Raw genomic sequence first — 22,500 nt, forward strand, 5'->3', positions numbered from 1 at the left:
AGATCTCTCAGCTCTTGAACCAGTTGTATTCCAGATCTCTCAGCTCTTGAACCAGTTGTATTCCAGATCTCTCAGCTCTTGAACCAGTTGTATTCCAGATCACTCAGCTCTTGAACCAGTTGTATTCCAGATCTCTCAGCTCTTGAACCAGTTGTATTCCAGATCTCTCAGCTCTTGAACCAGTTGTATTCCAGATCTCTCAGCTCTTGAACCAGTTGTATTCCAGATCTCTCAGCTCTTGAACCAGTTGTATTCCAGATCTCTCAGCTCTTGAACCAGTTGTATTCCAGATCTCTCAGCTCTTGAACCAGTTGTATTCCAGATCTCTCAGCTCTTGAACCAGTTGTATTCCAGATCACTCAGCTCTTGAACCAGTTGTATTCCAGATCTCTCAGCTCTTGAACCAGTTGTATTCCAGATCTCTCAGCTCTTGAACCAGTTGTATTCCAGATCTCTCAGCTCTTGAACCAGTTGTATTCCAGATCTCTCAGCTCTTGAACCAGTTGTATTCCAGATCTCTCAGCTCTTGAACCAGTTGTATTCCAGATCTCTTAGTTCTGGTACCTATTGTATTCCTAATTCTGGTCACAGCTGTACTCGATTCCTTTCGATTGTCAGACCCGTTGTATTCCACTCCTGTGAATCCCTTAAATGTCGTGTTGCACTTCATTTTTTGAGGAGCGGCTTCCTCCTCAAGCACTAATCTCCCCCGAGGTGTACAGAGCCACGACTTGTTACCAGTTGTGTGGTTCAGCGGTGAGCGGCCGTATAAAAGTTGATGCGGCTAGTTCTGTGACCTCTGGAGGCGGGCTGGGTGGTGTTCCTGAGTCTTCATCCTCTTGCTTCTTATTCGGGCCACTGCCTGCTTTTTATTGTTTATTGGACACATGTTAGGTCCTTGCTGTTGTCTCCCTCTCATAACCTTGCACTTACTGGGGGTTATGTTGAGTAGCCATTTCTCTTGTAAGAAATGTAAGTCATTTCTGATTTATTTTATCTAACTTCCATCTGTTAGAGAGGTACTCCGTCCCCTGTTCCAGGCTTATCCCGATACTCCTGCATGTTTCTTGAGTTTCATGGAGACTATACCTCTTTCTGGTTTTAGTTCGATGCATGTGTTCGCCAGTATGTATCACATTGATGGAGTGTCTCCTCACATCCGTGTGGACTGTCGCGGGTTTTAAAGATGCTCTCACATTCTACCTTTGGTCATGCCAAAAGTTTATATTGTCAAGTTGTTAGTTCCTCAGATAATCTTGTATGTTGTGATCATGTCGTCTCCGGCTGTTTTTTTTTCCTTTCCCAGGTTCGAGAGATGTTGCTCCGTCAGTGTATCCTCATGCTTGATGGACATGATCTCTCCATGAGAGATCATGTCCATCAATATATATATAATGTGTGTGTGTGTGTGTGTGTGTATATAGATATGTATAATATGTGCTGTACAATACACATAGGTAATTGTATGTAGTGTGCATTGAGGACTAGGGTTTGTGTGTGTGTGTGTGTGTGTGTGTGTGTGTGGGTGTGTGTGTGTGTGTGTGTGTGTGTGTGTGTGTGTGTGTGTGTGTGTGTGTGTGTGTGTGTGTGTGTGTGTGTGTGTGTGTGTGAGTGAAGGCAGGAGACAGGTGGTCAGGTGAGGCAGATGTTAACACCTGGGCTCTCCACGGCGTGTGTGTGTAGGGAGGCGTGATAGAGGGTGGTGGTGGTGGTGGGCGCAGCAGTGGAGGTGGCAGGCGCAGGCGGGGATACCCTGGGGCAGGTGGTGAGGCGCGGCGCCCCGGCCACCGCCGCCATGTACCGCAGGATCCGCTCCTGGGTCATTGACGACCACGAACAGCTTCTCTTCCGCACCTTCCCGCTCCTCAAGAAGGTGAGTACTCTACCCTCCTCCCGTCTTCCACCTGGGCCCAGTCTTCCTTGGGCCTGGTATACCCTTGGGGCTGATATACCCTTGGGGCTGATATACCCTTGGGGCTGATATACCCTTGGGGCTGATATACCCTTGGGGCTGATATACCCTTGGGGCTGATATACCCTTGGGGCTGATATACCCTTGGGGCTGATATACCCTTGGGGCTGATATACCCTTGGGGCTGATATACCCTTGGGGCTGATATACCCTTGGGGCTGATATACCCTTGGGGCTGATATACCCTTGGGGCTGATATACCCTTGGGGCTGATATTCCCTTGGGGCTGATATACCCTTGGGGCTGATATACCCTTGGGGCTGATATACCCTTGGGGCTGATATACCCTTGGGGCTGATATACCCTTGGGGCTGATATACCCTTGGCCTGGTATGCCATTGGGGCTGGTATACCCTTGGCCTGGTATACCAAGGGTCGCCCCTACACCGTGTGTGGTATACCCTAGCCACCACACTCACCCCTACTCACTCACCGAGTGAGCTCATTCAGGGAAAAATATCTTCTGACGCCCCATTTTTTTCTGACAGCGCGGAAATTCTTCTCGTCTCCCTTAGACACCTGATACTGTACCGCTTGCACAAAGACCTTCCCAGTTGGTGCTCCTCCTGGTCCTCCTCCTGGTCCTCCTCCTGGTCCTCCTCCTGGTCCTCCTCCTGGTCCTCCTTCTCCTCTTCCTGTCTATAACAACCAGATGTTATCTTAGACGTTCCTCCTGCCCTGTTATCCAAGACGTATCTTGGGACTTAGGACCCTGGCCACCATACTTGGCTGGTGGGATGAGTCCCCTCGTCTGTGGCTAGTCATCCCCTAACCCCTCAATATGGCTTCCATACTACCCTCAAGGCTTCCACACTACTCTCAAGGCTTGCACGCTACCCTCAAGGCTTCCACACTACCCTCAAGGCTTCCACACTACCCTCAAGGCTTCCACACTACCCTCAAGGCTTCCACACTACCCTCAAGGCTTGAACGCTACCCTCAAGGCTTCCACGCTACCCTCAAGGCTTCCACACTACCCTCAAGGCTTCCACACTACCCTCAAGGCTTCCACACTACCCTCAAGGCTTCCACGCTACCCTCAAGGCTTCCACGCTACCCTCAAGGCTTCCACACTACCCTCAAGGCTTCCACACTACCCTCAAGGCTTGAACGCTACCCTCAAGGCTTCCACACTACCCTCAAGGCTTCCACACTACCCTCAAGGCTTCCACACTACCCTCAAGGCTTGAACGCTACCCTCAAGGCTTCCACACTACCCTCAAGGCTTCCACACTACCCTCAAGGCTTGAACGCTACCCTCAAGGCTTCCACACTACCCTCAAGGCTTCCACACTACCCTCAAGGCTTGAACGCTACCCTCAAGGCTTCCACACTACCCTCAAGGCTTCCACACTACCCTCAAGGCTTCCACACTACCTTCAAGGCTTCCACACTACCCTCAAGGCTTCCACACTACCCTCAAGGCTTCCACGCTACCCTCAAGGCTTCCACACTACCCTCAAGGCTTCCACACTACCCTCAAGGCTTGCACGCTACCCTCAAGGCTTCCACACTACCCTCAAGGCTTCCACACTACCCTCAAGGCTTGAACGCTACCCTCAAGGCTTCCACACTACCCTCAAGGCTTCCACACTACCCTCAAGGCTTGAACGCTACCCTCAAGGCTTCCACACTACCTTCAAGGCTTCCGACTCAACCAGGATGTCACTGGTATACCGTGACTCAACCAGGATGCCACTGGTATACCGTGACTCAACCAGGATGTCACGGTATACCGTGACAACCAGGATGTCTCTGGTATACCGTGACTCAACCAGGATATGTCTGGTATACCGTGACTCAACCAGGATATGTCTGGTATACCGTGACTCAACCAGGATATGTCTGGTATACCGTAACTCCCTCCACCCATCTCTCCGCCGAGCTCTTGTACTCACCTAATTGTGCTTGCGGGGGTTGAGCTTTGGCTCTTTGGTCCCGCCTCTCAACTTGTATATGGCCACACATGTTTGTGGGATTATCTCAGCTCTTCATGGGCTTATCTCAGCTCTTCATGGGCTTATCTCTGACGTCTGGGTCTTCCTGGCGGCGCTGGAGACAGGTATACATACATGTATACTGAGGGGGGGGGGAAGGGGAGGTCTTGAGCAATGGAAGGGCTTCATGCCTGACATTTTCGGAGTCACTTCTGGGAATGGAAATCGATTTGCCGTACTTGGTGCCGCTGTGGCTGTGTCGGAGTAGTGATTGTGGACACCAACTCGCGGCGCCACCACCTATGTTGTTCCCGCCTGCTGGGCTTAGCAGCTGAGGCTAGGAGTTGTACCTCGGCCAGTATATACTTGCATACTCCACACTTTCATGTAGCTAGGTCTATATTAGTGCATTTGTACAGCGCGCGCACGCACACACACACACACACACACACACACACACACACACACACACACACACACACACACACACACACACACACACACACACACACACACACACGTACGTTCGTTCGTACGTTTTGGGCTCTCTTGCTGACCACGACCATGGCTTCCCCCCCCTCCCCCTTCCTCCTGCTAACACCCCCCACCTTCACCACTATAAGGAGTCCCTCTGGGGTGTAGCGCCTCTCCCTTAAGGACACCAGTTCCCCCCCCCGTGTGGTGTCCAAGCCTGGCCACATCTGCCATAATTATAAACGTGCTATATTACCGTTAAGTAGAGTGTACTGGAGGGTGGAGGAGCCGGCGGTGATGTCTTCCCCGGGGTAACCGCTCCTGCTGCCTCACTCTCCAGCCCACTCCGCTAAAAGTGCCGCGTTGTCTATCTTGAGGTTATCTTGAGATGATTTCGGGGTTTTAGTGTCCCCGCGGCCCGGTCCTCGACCAGGCCTCCACCTCCAGGAAGCAGCCCGTGACAGCTGACTAACACCCAGGTACCTATTTTACTGCTAGGTAAGAGGGGCATAGGGTGAAAGAAACTGTGCTTGTCTTGCCACAACTTCAAGCTCAGTAATACTGACGTCTTGTTATGCATGCTTCTCAAGACGTTTGGTGGCTTGTTTGGGTTACAAGTTACAGCATAGAACCAAAGTTACTGGAGAGTTTCGTGCATTTTTTGAATTAGAAAGTAATTGTCAAAAAAGGCAAAAAGGTTTTTTGAATTAGTATTCGACCGAAGTTGCTGGATGTGAGAAGAGCTGTCTCGTATTAACTCACAGGCTTTCTATTAATCTTTATTAGAATAAAATATTAGAAAATTATGAGAAGTTGCTCTGGATGATCACTTGTCGAGAGGCGGGCCCAAGAGCTATTCTTCCCTACTCGTAAGTGCTATTAGGTAAGCTCTCACACTGGTGCTGGTAGGATGGACCAGTCGCTCGAGCTGTGAGGAACATTCTCAGAACCTGATGTATCAGGTCACTGGTCAACCCGCACTCATGTGGGTGTGTGACCTGTGGGGGTGTGACCTGTGGGTGTGTGACCTGTGGGGGTGTGACCTGTGGGTGTGTGACCTGTGGGGGTGTGTGTGACCTGTGTGTGTGTGACCTGTGGGGGTGTGACCTGTGGGGGTGTGACCTGTGGGGGTGTGACCTGTGGGGGTGTGACCTGTGGGGGTGTGACCTGTGGGGGTGTGACCTGTGGGGGTGTGACCTGTGGGTGTGTGACCTGTGGGTGTGTGACCTGTGGGTGTGTGACCTGTGGGTGTGTGACCTGTGGGTGTGTGACCTGTGGGTGTGTGACCTGTGGGGGTGTGACCTGTGGGGGTGTGACCTGTGGGTGTGTGACCTGTGGGGGTGTGACCTGTGGGTGTGTGACCTGTGGGTGTGTGACCTGTGGGTGTGTGACCTGTGTGGGTGGGACCTGTACTGACGCCAGTAAGCCCAACCATCCAGTAGCGTGCTCCGTGAGACCATTACCATGGTAACACAGCCTTTGTGATCTCACTAGGCTTGTTGGGGCAAACAGTGGAGCTCCCCGCGTGCTTTGGAAGATCGAAGACCCTTATCCTGAGACTATCCTCCCACTCTGCAGCAATCCCAGTGCCCCCCCTAAAACCCCCCCTAGCCCCCCAAGCCTCCCCCCCTTGTGTGTTGGCTACATGCCATAAGTATTCATCGTTGAGTCATGGGGGAGTGCTCCCCACTGTTGTGACTCACCCCCAACACTCATGGCCTGCGTGATGGCTCTGTTGTCGCTGCTGCTGCTTATAATCCTAACATTTCACTCGCCTGGGCACTATAGTGGACTCGAACCCTCGACCCCCACCTGTGTGTGAGGCCCAAGATCTATCGTCTGAGCTTTTTTTTTATCACATTTGTATTGATGGTGTCATTAAATTGGTAATAATTAAGATAATAGTGATAGTGTGGACACGGTGATGGTGACGGTGGTAATAATTGTGGTTATTAATAATGTTGTATCTATTAATCTCACTTTATTATCCTCTCCACAACTTATCTAATTACAACTTATCTACCCTACGACCCGCTCTCCCACACTCTCCCACACACTCCCACACTCTCCCACACACTCCCACACTCTCCCACACACTCCCACACTCTCCCACACACTCCCACACTCTCCCACACACTCCCACACACTCCCACACACTCCCACACACTCCCACACACTCCCACACACTCCCACACACTCCCACACTCTCCCACACACTCCCACACTCTCCCACACACTCCCACACACTCCCACACACTCCCACACTCTCCCACACACTCCCACACACTCCCACACACTCCCACACACTCCCACACACTCCCACACACCCACACTCTCCCACACACTCCCACACACTCCCACACACTCTCACACTCTCCCACACTCTCCCACACTCTCCCACACTCTCCCACACACTCCCACACACTCCCACACACTCCCACACTCTCCTACACTCTCCCACACACTCCCACACACTCCCACACTCTCCTACACTCTCCCACACTCTCCCACACTCTCCCACACTCCCACACTCTCCCACACACTCCCACACTCTCCTACACTCTCCCACACTCTTCCCACACTCTCCCACACTCCCACACACTCCCACACTCTCCCACACTCTCCCACACTCTCCCGGCTATCTCATTAACGGCCAGGAATGCCAGCAACTCCCAGAGTTTCATTACAGAGTTCTTTGCAAAGCTTTAGCATTTTGATCAAAATATTTCTAGAGTTGTATGAATGTTGTAATAATGTAATAATGATTGGAACTGTGGAAGGCTGCAGTATAATTGAATATGAATACAGTCTCTAGAGGTGATCTGAGAAATGGCTACTTGACTTTAACTCTGATTACTGCAAGGTTATGAAGATAGGAAAAGGAAGGTAGAGGGCAAATCCACAAGGGCCGTGACGAGGATTCGAACCTACGTCCGAGATGATCCCAGACGTTACTCACTCTGGTCTTAAATAGAGTACAGAATGAAGGGAAGGCGACTTTACATTTCAGAAGAAGAGGAGGAGAGAGAGAGAGAGAGAGAGAGAGAGAGAGAGAGAGAGAGAGAGAGAGAGAGAGAGAGAGAGAGAGAGAGAGAGAGAGAGAGAGAGAGAGACACAGACAGACACAGACAGACAGACAGACAGACAGACAGACAGACAGACAGACAGACAGACAGACAGACAGACAGACAGACAGACAGACAGACAGACAGAGAGAGAGAGACACTGAGACTGACTGAGGCTTAGGAGTGGACTCGAGTCCAAATCTAACACCAGGGCGACACTAACATCATGCCCCCCCCACACACACGTACACATACACACACACACACACACACACACACACACACACACACACACACACACACACACACACACACACACACACACACACACACACACACACACACACACGTACACACACACACACACACACACACACACACACACACACACACACACACACACACACACACACACACACACACACACAGGTCATACCGATACATTGAGGGATTGAAGATACAAGGTTGGTATGACGATTAAATTTAGAATGTAAGACTAATAGTCACAAGAGGTGTAATTGTTTATGGAGAGGATCCATGCTAATGTGATCTTAACCTTTACAGGCTGTGAGTATCAAGTGCTTGGGGGGGATGGGCGCCCTTGGCTCTTCTCCCAAGGGCACGGGTCAGCCCTTGCCCCCCTGGAGGAGGAGGAGGTTGGCCCCATCAGAGACGGTTGGGTACGGTTAGTCGTTCCCTCTGTGGCCGCCTCTTGGTTCATTCTATGTGGGATGCTTCTGTGCCTGTATTGTCTTCTTGATACATTGTGGGATGCTTCTGTGCCTGTAGTGTCTTCTTGATACATTGTGGGATGCTTCTGTGCCTGTAGTGTCTTCTTGATACATTGTGGGATGCTTCTCTGCCTGTATTGTCTTCTTGATACATTGTGGGATGCTTCTCTGCCTGTATTGTCTTCTTGATACATTGTGGGATGCTTCTCTGCCTGTAGTGTCTTCTTGATACATTGTGGGATGCTTCTGTGCCTGTATTGTCTTCTTGATACATTGTGGGATGCTTCTCTGCCTGTATTGTCTTCTTGATACATTGTGGGATGCTTCTGTGCCTGTATTGTCTTCTTGATACATTGTGGGATGCTTCTCTGCCTGTAGTGTCTTCTTGATACATTGTGGGATGCTTCTGTGCCTGTATTGTCTTCTTGATACATTGTGGGATGCTTCTCTGCCTGTAGTGTCTTGATACATTGTGGGATGCTTCTGTGCCTGTAGTCTCTTCTTGATACATTGTGGGATGCTTCTGTGCCTGTAGTCTCTTCTTGATACATTGTGGGATGCTTCTGTGCCTGTAGTGTCTTCTTGATACATTGTGGGATGCTTCTCTGCCTGTAGTGTCTTCTTGATACATTGTGGGATGCTTCTCTGCCTGTAGTGACTTCTTGATACATTGTGGGATGCTTCTCTGCCTGTAGTGTCTTCTTGATACATTGTGGGATGCTTCTCTGCCTGTAGTGACTTCTTGATACATTGTGGGATGCTTCTCTGCCTGTAGTGTCTTCTTGATACATTGTGGGATGCTTCTCTGCCTGTAGTGTCTTCTTGATACATTGTGGGATGCTTCTCTGCCTGTAGTGTCTTCTTGATACATTGTGGGATGCTTCTCTGCCTGTAGTGTCTTCTTGATACATTGTGGGATGCTTCTCTGCCTGTAGTGTCTTCTTGATACATTGTGGGATGCTTCTCTGCCTGTATTGTCTTCTTGATACATTGTGGGATGCTTCTCTGCCTGTAGTGTCTTCTTGATACATTGTGGGATGCTTCTCTGCCTGTATTGTCTTCTTGATACATTGTGGGATGCTTCTGTGCCTGTAGTGTCTTCTTGATACATTGTGGGATGCTTCTCTGCCTGTATTGTCTTCTTGATACATTGTGGGATGCTTCTCTGCCTGTAGTGTCTTCTTGATACATTGTGGGATGCTTCTCTGCCAGTCCTCTTGGTCACTTTGTATGTTGGACCGCCTCTTAGTGATGGAGAATCTGTTTGAAGCTTTTCGTGTTGTTTTCTAAGATTTTTGCCTCGTGTGTTCTTGGAGGTGTTGAGTAATACTTGCCTGCAGCAGCACCTGATCTAGTCACGCCATGATCACTGTTCACTTGATGTGTTGTTCTCGTGCGTCTGAAGCTCGTGTGTGTTCACGTGTGTCCTCTCCCTGTGCTTAGCTTCACCTAGAAAAGTCTAGTTTTTGTCTACTTTGTGTATGTCTCGTATTGTCTTATTGGTCATAATAATATCTCTGGTTCCTCTCTCCTACAGTGTTGAGAGTTTCCTCTCTCTTAACTTATCTTTATTACTTGCTCACTTCCTACCAGCAGCAGGTGGGCAGGTCACTTCCTGGCGGGTGCTGCATGCTCCGGAACTAGTCTGATGTAGGTTGCCTACCTCGTTCTGGGCTCCCTAGATTCCTAAAAATCTATGTTTTATAATTTGGCATGTACGGACGAAGTTATTGTCTTGGTGTGTGTGTGTGTGTGTGCTAACATATTGGGTTTTATGTGATGGCCTCACGCAGTCACTCACACATTTTCTGAGATCCGTAGCTGCCTTCACAATCTTTAATCACGTTCTTGTTCTGAACTTCCCGGTGTTATCGTATTTAGGATTTGATTCCAGACATTTTGCTTCCTCTTGTGTGAGTTTTTTGTTACACCTGAGCCTCCTGGTTGCTCAGACCAGGACCTGAGCACGTGAGACCTGAGCCTCCTCGTTGCTGACACCAGGACCTGAGCACGTGAGACCTGAGCCTCCTGGCTGTTGAGACCAGGACCTGAGCACATGAGACCTGAGCCTCCTGGTTGCTGACACCAGGACCAGAGCACGTGAGACCTGAGCCTCCTGGTTGCTGAGACCAGGACCTGAGCACGTGAGACCTGAGCCTCCTGGTTGCTGAGACCAGGACCTGAGCACATGAGACCTGAGCCTCCTGGTTGCTGACACCAGGACCTGAGCCTCCTGGCTGCTGAGACCAGGACCTGAGCACATGAGAGAGTCGGGGCGGTAACTTTAGCTGTGAAATATTGCAACAGACAAGGATCTCTCACCAGACATGCTGTGCTCGGCTCCGACACATTCATCGAGTCGTAGTGATCAAGAGCACAAACCTCCGGCAAACACAGTGGTTGAATCAGATAAGGTTTGTAAAACATGACTTCCCAATCACCCATCATCCCCTAATCAATTTATTGACTTTAGAGCGTTAAGAGTGAGGTGATCGGGGGGGAGGGGGTTATTAACACACTTCCAATACACTTGCAACACACGGCTGGTGTGTTTGTTAGTGGTACTGGGAAGCTACCAGAAGGCTATTGAAAGACAAGTGCCTTAGTGCATTAGGGATAACTGTGAGAGAGCTTGTGTCCTCTCGCTATAGATTCTGGGACTTGGTCTCTGGAAATAACGGAGGTGTTTGGGCAAGTGGTGAGCACCTCGAAGCACACCACCACCCACACACATGTGACTGGCCACACCACCACCCACACACACATGTGACTGCTTGACTCCGGGGGCTAGTATTCCTCTTCGATGTTTGCTCTGGTGGTTCTCTAGGCACTGCAGTATCTCTCGCGCGCGCGCACACACATGCACGCACGCCATAGTGCTTGTAGACGAGTCCTGGACATGTGGAGTCAAGACAGTTACCAGTCTTAACAGTAAGCGCTCTTACATGGCAGCTCTCACGGCCGTACGGTGGTAAGAACAGCCAGGGGGGGGGGGGGGGGGCGCCAGGGTGGAGGGGGGGCGCCATTCGCCAGCGTGACGCCAGATTGTCTCTGTCAGAAGTGCAGTAGTTACTAACGATCTTTGGTCACGACAAGTATATCAAGTCCATAGTAAAGTATATTTTTATTGTATCACTATTATTGTATTTTGTAGGCCGGCAGGGTGTGGGTGGTAGGCAGGCAGGGTGTGGGTGGTAGGCAGGCAGGGTGTGGGTGGTAGGCCGGCAGGGTGTCGGTGGTAGGCAGGCAGGGTGTGGGTGGTAGGCAGGCAGGGTGTGGGTGGTAGGCTGGCAGGATGTGGGTGGTAGGCAGGCAGGGTGTGGGTGGTAGGCAGGCAGGGTGTGGGTGGTAGGCAGGCAGGGTGTGGGTGGAAGGCAGTGAGGCAGGTGTGGAAGATGAGCATCCAGCACCACCTGGCAGGGAGGCTGGGAGTGCCACCTGGCAGGGAGGCTGGGAGTGCCACCTGGCAGGGAGGCTGGGAGTGCCACCTGGCAGGGAGGCTGGGAGTGCCACCTGGCAGGGAGGCTGGGAGTGCCACCTGGCAGGGAGGCTGGGAGTGCCACCTGCCAGGGAGGCTGGGAGTGCCACCTGGCAGGGAGGCTGGGAGTGCCACCTGCCAGGGAGGCTGGGAGTGCCACCTGGCAGGGAGGCTGGGAGTGCCACCTGCCAGGGAGGCTGGGAGTGCCACCTGGCAGGGAGGCTGGGAGTGCCACCTGGCAGGGAGGCTGGGAGTGCCACCTGGCAGGGAGGCTGGGAGTGCCATCAGTAACGCTCGTCAAGTGAGATAGTCCCGGAAGCAGTCTCATTAATCCAGATTAATATTGGTCGTTGATCACCCCTGACACTTCTGATATTGGTGAGTGTGGCTGGCGGTGGTGTTGAAGCTGATGCTGGCACCACCCCGGGGTTTGGCAAGGGCTGAGATGGGCTGTCTATCACAGCTAGAAGAGTTCCTCGCATATCTCTTCTCTCACTCCTCCCCCCCCCCTCTCTCTTCCCCTTCTCCCTCTCCTCCCCCCTCTCTCCTCCGTCTCTTCCTTACCCCTCCCTACTACCCATTATGTCCACAACTTCATAAGCATATAAGTCTTCGACATCTTTGAAAGGAAATGTTTGTCCAAGGTTGGAGGCCAGACACTTCGCTCAACATGGGTTACCTGTGAGCGGTAGCGCAAAAAGGACTACAGAGAGCACGAAAGATCTTTGTCATAATCTCCGTTGAGGTCTGATAAAGACATTTTGTGCCCTCTGTAATCCTTTTTGCACTACCGCTCACAGGACGGGTATCGGGTGCATAATAAACTATCCGCCAATGGTGGCAGCAATCAATGGGCAGGTCATGGTCGGACCCATTCCTCCCATTAAAAGGTGTCCGGCTCCCAAGATGAGACCCATGAAGTTGGGGGGGATAATGGCAGTAGCTTGACCCGATAAAAAAAGTAAAATCGAATATTTTTCTTTTGTCTATTGTAAAACATTAAGCGCTGATGTTGGCAAAACAAAAAATTGTACTCAACATAGTTTGGCCATAGGTGAACGAATGGTGTAGGCGTGACCTGTTCTGGGGTCACCTTGTACAGGCGTAGATGTGTGCGTGTGTGTGTATGTGTGTGTAGTCACCTATTTGTGCTTGCAGGGGGTTGAGCTCTGGCTCTTTGGTCCCGCCTCTCAACCGTCAATCAACAGGTGTACAGGTTCCTGAGCCTATTGGGCTCTATCATATCTACACTTGAAACTGTGTATGGAGTCAGCCTCCACCACATCACTTCCTAATGCATTCCATTTGTCAACCACTCTGACACTAAAAAAGTTCTTTCTGTGTGTGTGTGTGTGTGTGTGTGTGTGTGTGTGTGTGTGTGTGTGTGTGTGTGTGTGTGTGTGTGTGGAGAGCATTGATTTTGTGTGAGAGTAGTGCGGCCTCGTGTACCAGTGGATGAATGAGGCAGAACCTCGCTGAATTGAATGACAGTCATGAGTCTCCCACACACCAGACAAAAGAATAGTTTACGTCGCTCTGCTAAACAAATTCATGCCTTTCTTTGTCATGTTTTTGTTTTATTTGTTGGCTGCGTTGGTCAGCCGTGAGTGGAAAGGCCGGGGGAGCACAAGCTGGGATTAGGCTTAACAATATGTGGTTTTTAAGCTGATGGTGCATACAATTAGTATTTTCATATTTGTTTTGTGTATATTTTATGTTATTGTATTATATGTTTATACAACATCTGTCATGTTTGTTTTTTTGTGTGCATTAGTTTGCTGGGTTTGCTTTACTTGTATGTTGTGTGTTTGTGTGTGTTTGTTGGGGTTGGTGGAGGTTGTGTGTGTCACTACCCTAGCGTGGTGCCCTGTCTGCTGCTGCTCCTGCTCTCTCACACACACACACACACACACACACACACACACACACACACACACACACACATACACATACACACACACACACACACATACACACACACACACACACACACACACACAAACACACACACACACACACACACACACACACACACACACACACACACACACACACACACACACACACACACAAATCACCTTGTACAATAACCTGAAGAAAAATGGCCCCAGAGTGGCAAAATAGACAAAATAACGTGAGCGGCACATGGGAAGCTGTCCAGCAGAGGGAGAGCCATCAGGAATCTCGACGACCAGGCATTCAGAGTACTGAGGCACAGTAGAGTGCGCAGCCCAGTCCTGGAGTCCCACCTCAAGACACACAGAAAAAGCCTTCAAGTTCTCACCGAGGCGACTGAAGACCCAGGTGATGGGATGGGGGCCCTTGAACCTATATCCGTTAGAAAAAAAGAGACGATGGTAGATAGGTAAAAATAGAGCAGATGATAGATGAAAGTCCTCATCGTATTTCCTTTCCGTCTTTTCTATTCTGTCCCTTCTCTCTCTCTCTCTCTCTCTCTCTCTCTCTCTCTCTCTCTCTCTCTCTCTCTCTCTCTCTCTCTCTCTCTCTCTCTCTCTCTCTCTCTCTCTCTCTTCCACATTGTTTTCCCCTTAGTCACGCCTCCCTCTCACCCCCCTTAGGTCTCAACAACAACAACAACAACAACAATAATATTTTAATCTCCGATTTTGGTGGGAATAATTTTTTTTTTAATTTGATGAAGGTCAAGGGTAGGCGAGCAGCGTTGCTTTAGTTCTCTCTTCCCTATCCTTCCTCTCTCCCTCCTATCCTCACTTTCCCATCCTCCCTTTCCCATCCTCCCTTTCCCATTCTCCCTTTCCCATCCTCCTTCCTATCTTTTCTCTCCATCCTCCTTCTCTGTTCCATCTTTTCTTCTTCCCATCCTCCCCCCATCTTCCGTGAGATGGAAGAGGGTAAAGCAAGCCCCATGATGGGGGGAAGGGGACACGTCAGAAGACATGGCAAGATGTGCAGAATACCCCCGTTGAAGAGCAGAGGTGCAACAGGTACTCTGAGAGAGAACTATCAACATCAGAGGCCCGAGACTGTTCAACACGCTTCCACTACACATAAGGGACAAAACTGGCCGACCCCTCACAGTGTTCAAGAGAGAACTGGATAAACACCTCCAAAGGATACCTGATCAACCAAGCTGTGATTGATACGTCAGGCCCTGCAGAAGACCCAGTTTCTTCAAATGTAAACATTAGCAGCTTGTGTAAGGGCGCCGAAACATGTTCTCACGTGTCTTGGTCACGTGGACGAAGCAACACACCGAACAGTGTAAGAACAATGTCTTCCACCAAAATTAATATAGTATGTACTAGTGTTTACACAATGTTGGACAGGTGTGGTGGTGTGCGGGTGTGGTAGTGGTGTTGTGCGGGTGTGGTGGTGGTGGTGTGCGGGTGTGGTGGTGGTGGTGTGCGGGTGTGGTGGTGGTGGTGTGCGGGTGTGGTGGTGGTGGTGTGCGGGTGTGGTGGTGGTGGTGTGCGGGTGTGGTGGTGGTGGTGTGCGGGTGTGGTGGTGCGTGAAGCGGCCAACATCGGTAACAGCACTAACCATCAAATGCTTAAAGCTGATGTTTGTAGCGGCCTCTACAACCTTAGTGAAGGCTGGCTAGTGTCTGTCCTCACACACACACACACACACACACACACACACACACACACACACACACACACACACACACACACACACACACACACACACACACACACACATCTTGACCTGGAGACCAACTCGTAATTGTTTCTTCTTGTTGGTCTCAGGTGCTTGGAGGAGGTGGGTCGTCTTGAACATGTGGCTGATGGAGGCTAGAAATGTTAACCATGTGTGTGTGTCAAGAGTACCTCTTGTCTGACCCTCCTGGTGTAGTCCAGCCCTCTCATCGTTCCTCTCCCTCACCTCCTTCCTATCTCCTTCCCTCCCACTCTCCCGTAAACGTGCTCAGGAGCTTGTACACACCGAGGGCCCCCATGACTCGAGGCGAGGAAAGGAGGCAGTAGTCACACACAAGAGTAATGACTATTCAACAGTCAGTGCCGCGTGGGAGGCAGTAATGACGTCACAGGTGGCTCTATGGTAGAAAGGCCATTGGCTGGCTCGATCCCTGAAGTCTGAATGGTCAGGCGGCCAAGCTCTCTGAATGGCCAGGCGGCCAAGCTCTCTGAATGGCCAGGCGGCCAAGCTCTCTGAATGGCCAGGCGGCCAAGCTCTCTGAATGGCCAGGCGGCCAAGCTCTCTGAATGGCCCAACAGTCGAAATCAGTGATCTGAAGGGGAAGAGTGTGTAATAATAGTTGGAATAGAAGACAAGATCGCAAAAAGAAGAGTGATAAGATAGGAGAAAATGTTAGAAAAGAGGCACGGGGGGAGAGGGGGGGTTTCTATATATCTAATTTATCCTCCCTACCCCCTTTTAACCTCATTAGAGGTCGGTATTCCTACTCACCAGCACGGACAAGTCGACCATAACGCCTGTACATATCGGCAGCATGGCATACGATTTCTGCTTCCCCTGGTGCAGCTAATTATCTCCTGGTGGGGGGGGGGCAGGGGGTAATTACCTTGTTCGGTTAGCACGGGTGGCGTGTGGGGGCGCTGGGGCTTCCTATTGATTCTCCTGGCTGGTAGGGTAAGTGTGAAGAGCCTGGTGATTGGTCAGTGTGAACATGACAGCTCACTATGTATAGTGAGTGTATAGTCACGTGTATTTTCCCACAGTGATGGGGGAAATACACGTGACTCATCCTGTGGATCTGTTTGTATTGTGTGTGTGTATGGTTTATGAATATGTATATACAATTCTCTCTGGTATACATGATCTCCAAGAGTATGTACACCTTTATGTGTGTATCGGCCGTTTTATCTGGTCGTCGAGATGAACCCTTGAACTCTGCAGTATGCCCAGTGTGAGGGTGGGGGCGGGGGGTGTAACACCCTCCATCCCTCTCACTCTCACTATCACCCGTGCCTCAGAGGTACCCCAGAGGGACCCCAGAGGTACCCCAGTCAGCTCCCAGAGGCTGGGGCCCTTAAGCACAGTGGGCTACGGTTCTCAAGAGCACCACTCCTGCCGTCAGCACCAGGCGATTCAACAGGCCGCTCACACGGGGTGTCACTATAGGACGTCAGCGGTCGCGATCTCAACTTTAGTCACTCAATATATGGTACTTTTCCCTGTAGACTGTCAATCACCTGTGGGGGCGGTAGGTGATTGACAGTTTACAGGAAAACTGTCCCCCCCCCCCCCCACCTCCCCTAGATCTTGTCTTCCACGTATGGACTATTTCGTCTGTCTCACAAGGAATGGGAGAGAGAGAGAGAGAGAGAGAGAGAGAGAGAGAGAGAGGAATGATGAGGGAGTCAGCAAGTGTGAGAGAGGAGAGGAGAAATATGAAAGGGTGAGGGAAGAGCAGGTAGGTGAGAGTTGGCTAGACAGGACATAGATGGAGAAAGGTGGTATTGAAAGGGGAGCAGATAAAGCTAAGAATAACTGGAGAGTGAATAATGAAGAATGTTGGTGGGGGAAGGAGGCAGTATAGGAGGAGGAGGAACAGCAGCAGCAGGAGCAGAAGGCAGGACAGGAGGCAAGACAGGAGGCAGGACAGGAGGCAGGACAGGAGGCTGCTGGTGGTAGTATTATTTCTGCTTTGTCATCTAAAGTGAGAAACAAAATCAGTATTAAATTGGTGGCGGCCCCGCTGACACTATAGTGAGGAGAGGACATGGAGGGGTTGAGGTAGGGGGGAGCAGGGAGGGGAGGTAGATGGTGGAGAGGGAAAGTGGGAGGGAGAGGGTGTGTATAAGAGGGGAAGGAAAGGTGGGGTGTGTATAAGAGGGGAGGGAAAGGTGGGGTGTGTATAAGAGGGGAGGGAAAGGGAGGTATACATCTCAGTGCCAACAACACAACAAGGTGTCATTACCTCAAGAACGATGGTCGTCTCAATAGCAAGAGATGCCATGCCAACGGTGGCATTGTCACACGCTTGTTCTCCCTGGTTGGAAATACTGCTGCACCTTAACTACTCAACAATTCAAGGCTGGATTAGTTGCTGACCTGGAGAGCAAAGAACACTTCACGACCCGAAGCCACTCCAGAAAACATTAAAATAATTAAGAACGATTAAAAATACTTCGCTGCCAAGTCCCAACAGTTAAATAATTCCTAAAGAATTACCCGACTCCCGCGTATAGCTGCAACTAGTACACCAAGACACTATAATGATCGTAAGAGTCCTCCTCCCTCTCTTAGTAAGACCATAAGACCCTTAGCAGTACCTGCTGTCTAATGTAAGCAGCATTGCACACGCCGCTTATTGACGTTCAAAGTGCATCTTGGTCAATACCTGGATAATGGTGCTTAATCATACCAGCTGTGATACATACGATGGACTGGTGCATGGCGCCAGTAAGTCTTATTGACCTGACCATCGACCAGTAGCACTGATGACGGAACTGTTTACACGGTCGGAGCGGGTCGGCCGAGCGGACAGCACGCTGGACTTGTGATCCTGTGGTCCTGGGTTCGATCCCAGGCGCCGGCGAGAAACATTGGGCAGAGTTTCTTTCACCCTATGCCCCTGTTACCTAGCAGTAAAAAATAGGTACCTGGGTGTTAATCAGCTGTCACGGGCTGCTTCCTGGGGGTGGAGGCCTGGTCGAGGACCGGGCCGCGGGGACACTAAAAAGCCCCGAAATCATCTCAAGATAACCTCAAGATACACTCGGTCAGTTATCAGATACACTTAAGTCAGTTACCAGATATGTTCTCCTTCACGTTGCAGTATCTTAAGAAAAAAAACACCACTAAAACAGACAAGTTTAACATTTAAATAAATAACACTTGAGTTCTTAACATTTGTCTCAGTTCACACTTGTGGTTCAAGTCCTTCAAGACTCACGAGGCATATTGTTGTAAAATATGAAATATGATGGAAAAATAAACACTATATTTTCATTTAATGTCCAATTTATTTGTAAAGTAATGATGTGTAATTCATACCAATTAATGTTGTATGAATTAATGAACTGCGTGACCTCAGAGCAGCAGTATTCCTCAAAAAATGAAACCTGCCTCAGTGCAATGGTACTTGCCTCTCAAGCTCTATAGGCCACCAGAATGTTGAACATAATCTCAATGACTTTATCTCCTTCGGGTTCATCTCCCTGACAACGCTGGTAATGGCAATGATACACTGAAATAACAACAAAATTTAATAGGAAAAAATCACTGTGAAAGTCTTGGGTGCTGGCAACCCATGTTTCACTACATGGAGTAACTATATATTATAATTATCACCTAACTGGCATGAAATGCTTCAAATGCGAACACCTGGGGATAATGTTGTGACCATGTGATGGGATAGGACATCCCTGGACCTGCCAGACACACGCATTACCGACTGCACCATGATGGGACGCCGTGTAGTGGCATCAAATGTCAAAACTATTTTCCTAAACTACGCCACCTCCCGTAGAACCATGGTAGTCCTTGTTGCTCAGGCGTCCAGGGAGGCGGGGTTCGACCCCATTGTATGACCTAAATATTCACGTTGTACGGGTGTTGTCGCATAGCAGGAAACACCCGAGTGTGTCTAGTTTTCATGAACACCTGAGACACATCAGGTAGTGAGGGGGGGGGGGCTCCTGGCGAAGATATATGACGGTATAGGTATATGAAGGGATATGAACATTTACCACTTGATTTTTGTAATAATTTTGGGACATTAGAGGTCGTCTTGAGTCAGCAGCAGCGGGGGTGGCTGGCCTGGACGACCTCCAGCAAGGTTACGGTGGTGTAGCAACAGTCTGGTAAGACCACTTGTGTTCTCCATCCCTGGACGGAGATGGTCACCCTGGAGGGTGTGGTCAGTCATCTTTGTCGGCCTCCTGTACCTTCAGTCTTACTCCTGTGAGTCTCAGTCACATGACTTGGAACCCTGAGACAAGTGTCTGGGAAATCTTCTCCCTATTCCTATCAACTCAGGGTTTTATGTTGCCAATTTTGAGATATATTCATCGAGGTAATCTCTCGAAAGCTTTCCTTTCTTATTTTGTGTTGAGATCAGGTTATAAATTACAAGCACTTCCTCTTGTTCTTAAGTAATGGTCAGTGATTGTTCTTAGCGCCTACAAATGGGCAGTTGACCGGCGTCAGTTCCTGGGTCTTCCTTTTCAGTCCTGAATCATTTTATTGCAGGCGATGAGTCACAATAACGTGGCTAAAGTATGTTGACCAGACCACACACTAGAAGGTGAAGGGACGACTTGACCATTCTCAAGTCGAATCGACTGGAGAATGGTCCAGGACGGACCGAAACGTCGTCGTCCCTTCACCTTCTAGTGTGTGGTCTAGGCAACATTTTATTGCAGTGGCCGGCGACTCTTGCTTATCATACCTACCCGTGATACTCTGAACACAGCTTAGTGCTGGTTCGTGTCTCCTAACTCAGTCTTCCTGTTTGCTATTCTCTATCACTTAAGGACCTTGTTACATAGCTCTAGGTCCGCACGATCTCCAGCAACCAGTAATGTCTAGGGTATCTTCCCCTTCTCGGTTTAATCAATTTTTGTCTTGCCTTTTCTCTAGATGGTTTAAAAATCTTCATTGCCTCTTGTTTCGCTTCGCTCATCTCGAGTTGTGAGGTTTAATTATCTTTCAAGCTTTCCTCGTAGCTAAGCCCTTTAAGCTCAGGGACGAGTCTTTGTGGCAAACCTCTGGAATTTCCATAATTTGTGTTTTTTCAAGGGTGAATGGATTCAAGACTGGGGGTTGTGTGTTCAATTAATGGGTGAACATACATATACTTGTCCTTAAGGCTTCCTCCACGTAGTTCCTGAAGGCATGGCGAATATTTGCCAGCTTTGCAAGTACAGTTTGGTGTTGTATGAGGACACGTGCCTACAGCTTGGTGTTGTATGAGGACACGTGCCTACTGCTTGGTGTTGTATGAGGACACGTGCCTACTGCTTGGTGTTGTATGAGGACACGTGCAAGGAGCACTTTGTGACAGTTCCTCACGTTCCTAGAGAAGAGAAATAGAACATAAAAGCGTACTGAAGTAACAGGAATTAGAGGAGGGGAAAGCAACCAGTTTCCCGTTGTGCTCCCTCCTCCTGCTGGTGCTGCTGGTGCTGCTGCTGCTGCTGCTGCTGCTGCTGCTGCTGCTGGTGCTGCTGCTGCTGCTGCTGCTGCTGCTCCTGCTGCTGCTGCTGCTGCTGCTGCTGCTCCTGCTGCTGGTGCTGCTGCTGCTCCTGCTGCTGGTGCTGCTCCTCCTGCTGCTGCTCCTGCTGCTGCTGCTGCTGCTGCTGCTGCTCCTGCTGCTGGTGCTCCTGCTGCTGGTGCTGCTGGTGATGGCTGAGCCTGTACGGCTGGAACACACTGTATATGTAGCACTGCAGCTGAGCACATGTAAACGTAGACATTATTCATCCCATGTTGATAATATGAAGCGTGTTGATAAGCCGAGCAGCCTCCACGGAACGTGACAGGTCCCCATCATCACCCGGACGAAGGTTCGATCCTACCGTCCTGCTCCCCCCAAAACAATTCTTAATCTGTACCTGCGTATACCTATATTTAGTGTGTGTATGTGGGAGGTAGGGGAGGCAAGGGCGTGCTAAACTAGTATTGACAATGTTGTTTTCCTCTGGTGTGAGTGTTAGCGCTAAAGGTGTTGTGTTGTGTTTCAGGTGGAGAATGTGCGCCTACTAGACAGGTTCAGCAACCGCAAGTCGACGGGGACGCTGTACCTCACCGCCACGCACCTCATCTTCGTAGATCCTGACGCCAAGAAGGAAACATGGGTGAGTATAGCCTGTTGTTCCATCACCCCTATCCCCCTATCCCCGGTTTTCTGTTCCCGCCCTTACCTAGCCCCCCTATTCCTGTCTCGCTCATCTGTTATTTCCCCGCGCCTTCTCCAGCCTTGTGCTGGGGAGGGCGTGCTGCTGGACCCCTCTCTAGTCCCCCAGTCGGAGCCCCATACGGCCGTTCCCGGAGAGCAAGGGGGACAATAGAAGCGTCCATTACCCCTCGTACATACACGCCAGTTACCCCTCACCCACGTGCCCATTACCCCTTACCCACACGCCCATTACCCCTTACCCACGTGCCCATTACCCTCACCCACGTTCCCATTACCCTTACCCACGTTCCCATTACCCTTACCCACGTGCCCATTACCCTTACCCACGTTCCCATTACCCTTACCCACGTGCCCATTACCCTTACCCACGTGCCCATTACCCTTACCCACGTGCCCATTACCCTTACCCACGTTCCCATTACCCACAAGCCCATCACCCACACTGCTGCCCGACCTGCTACTTCATGTGTTGTATGTTTAGTCTCTCGCTTTATCTTCCTTTTGTGTATTCAGGGTGGGCGTGTTGAAGGATGGAAGGCTTTGGGCTTTTGTGTTGCATGAAGCACCAGAGGGGGTGGTTGGTGAATGAAGCACCAGAGGGGGTGGTTGGTGAATGAAGCACCAGAGGGGGTGGTTGGTGAATGAAGCACCAGAGGGGGTGGTTGGTGAATGAAGCACCAGAGGGGGTGGTTGGTGAATGAAGCGTGGGTTGTAACAATGTTGTTGGGTCGTCAGCCTCGGCTGGCAGATATAAGATTACCACGGATTGTGCACGAGATCCCTAGGTCATGAAGCAATAAAAATTCCAGCCTTTTTCACATGTTTATATGGGTTTATATGGGTTATATATGAGTTTATATGATCTGGTGAGGAATGAGTCTTGCTACAAAGGCAGCAAACTACCTAAAACATGCCCAGTAACTTCAACCTTGACAATGGGGTTTCTGGAAACGTAGAAACATTTCTTGAAACATTATCAAGTCGTGTATGCTAATCTTAAACTACCATTCG

The 22,500-nt window shown here is 50.1% G+C and overlaps 1 protein-coding gene across 2 annotated transcripts in view; it reads left to right on the top strand.

Moving 5' to 3' along the window:
- Mtmr6 (Myotubularin related protein 6) overlaps positions 1–22,500 on the top strand; it is a 76,468-nt gene that overhangs the window by 1,775 nt on the left and 52,193 nt on the right. The window contains exons 2-3 of one of the 2 annotated variants that reach the window (XM_045727095.2): positions 1,684–1,873; positions 21,314–21,427. In XM_045727095.2, the coding sequence (XP_045583051.1) occupies positions 1,796–1,873; positions 21,314–21,427 (192 nt within the window). In that variant the 5' untranslated portion in view covers positions 1,684–1,795. The remainder of the gene's footprint in view (positions 1–1,683; positions 1,874–21,313; positions 21,428–22,500) is intronic. The other variant, XM_069314202.1, reaches the window with a different exon arrangement.

This window comes from Procambarus clarkii, chromosome 78 (assembly GCF_040958095.1).
Source record: "Procambarus clarkii isolate CNS0578487 chromosome 78, FALCON_Pclarkii_2.0, whole genome shotgun sequence".
In the NCBI taxonomy this organism is placed as follows: Eukaryota; Metazoa; Arthropoda; class Malacostraca; order Decapoda; family Cambaridae; genus Procambarus; species Procambarus clarkii.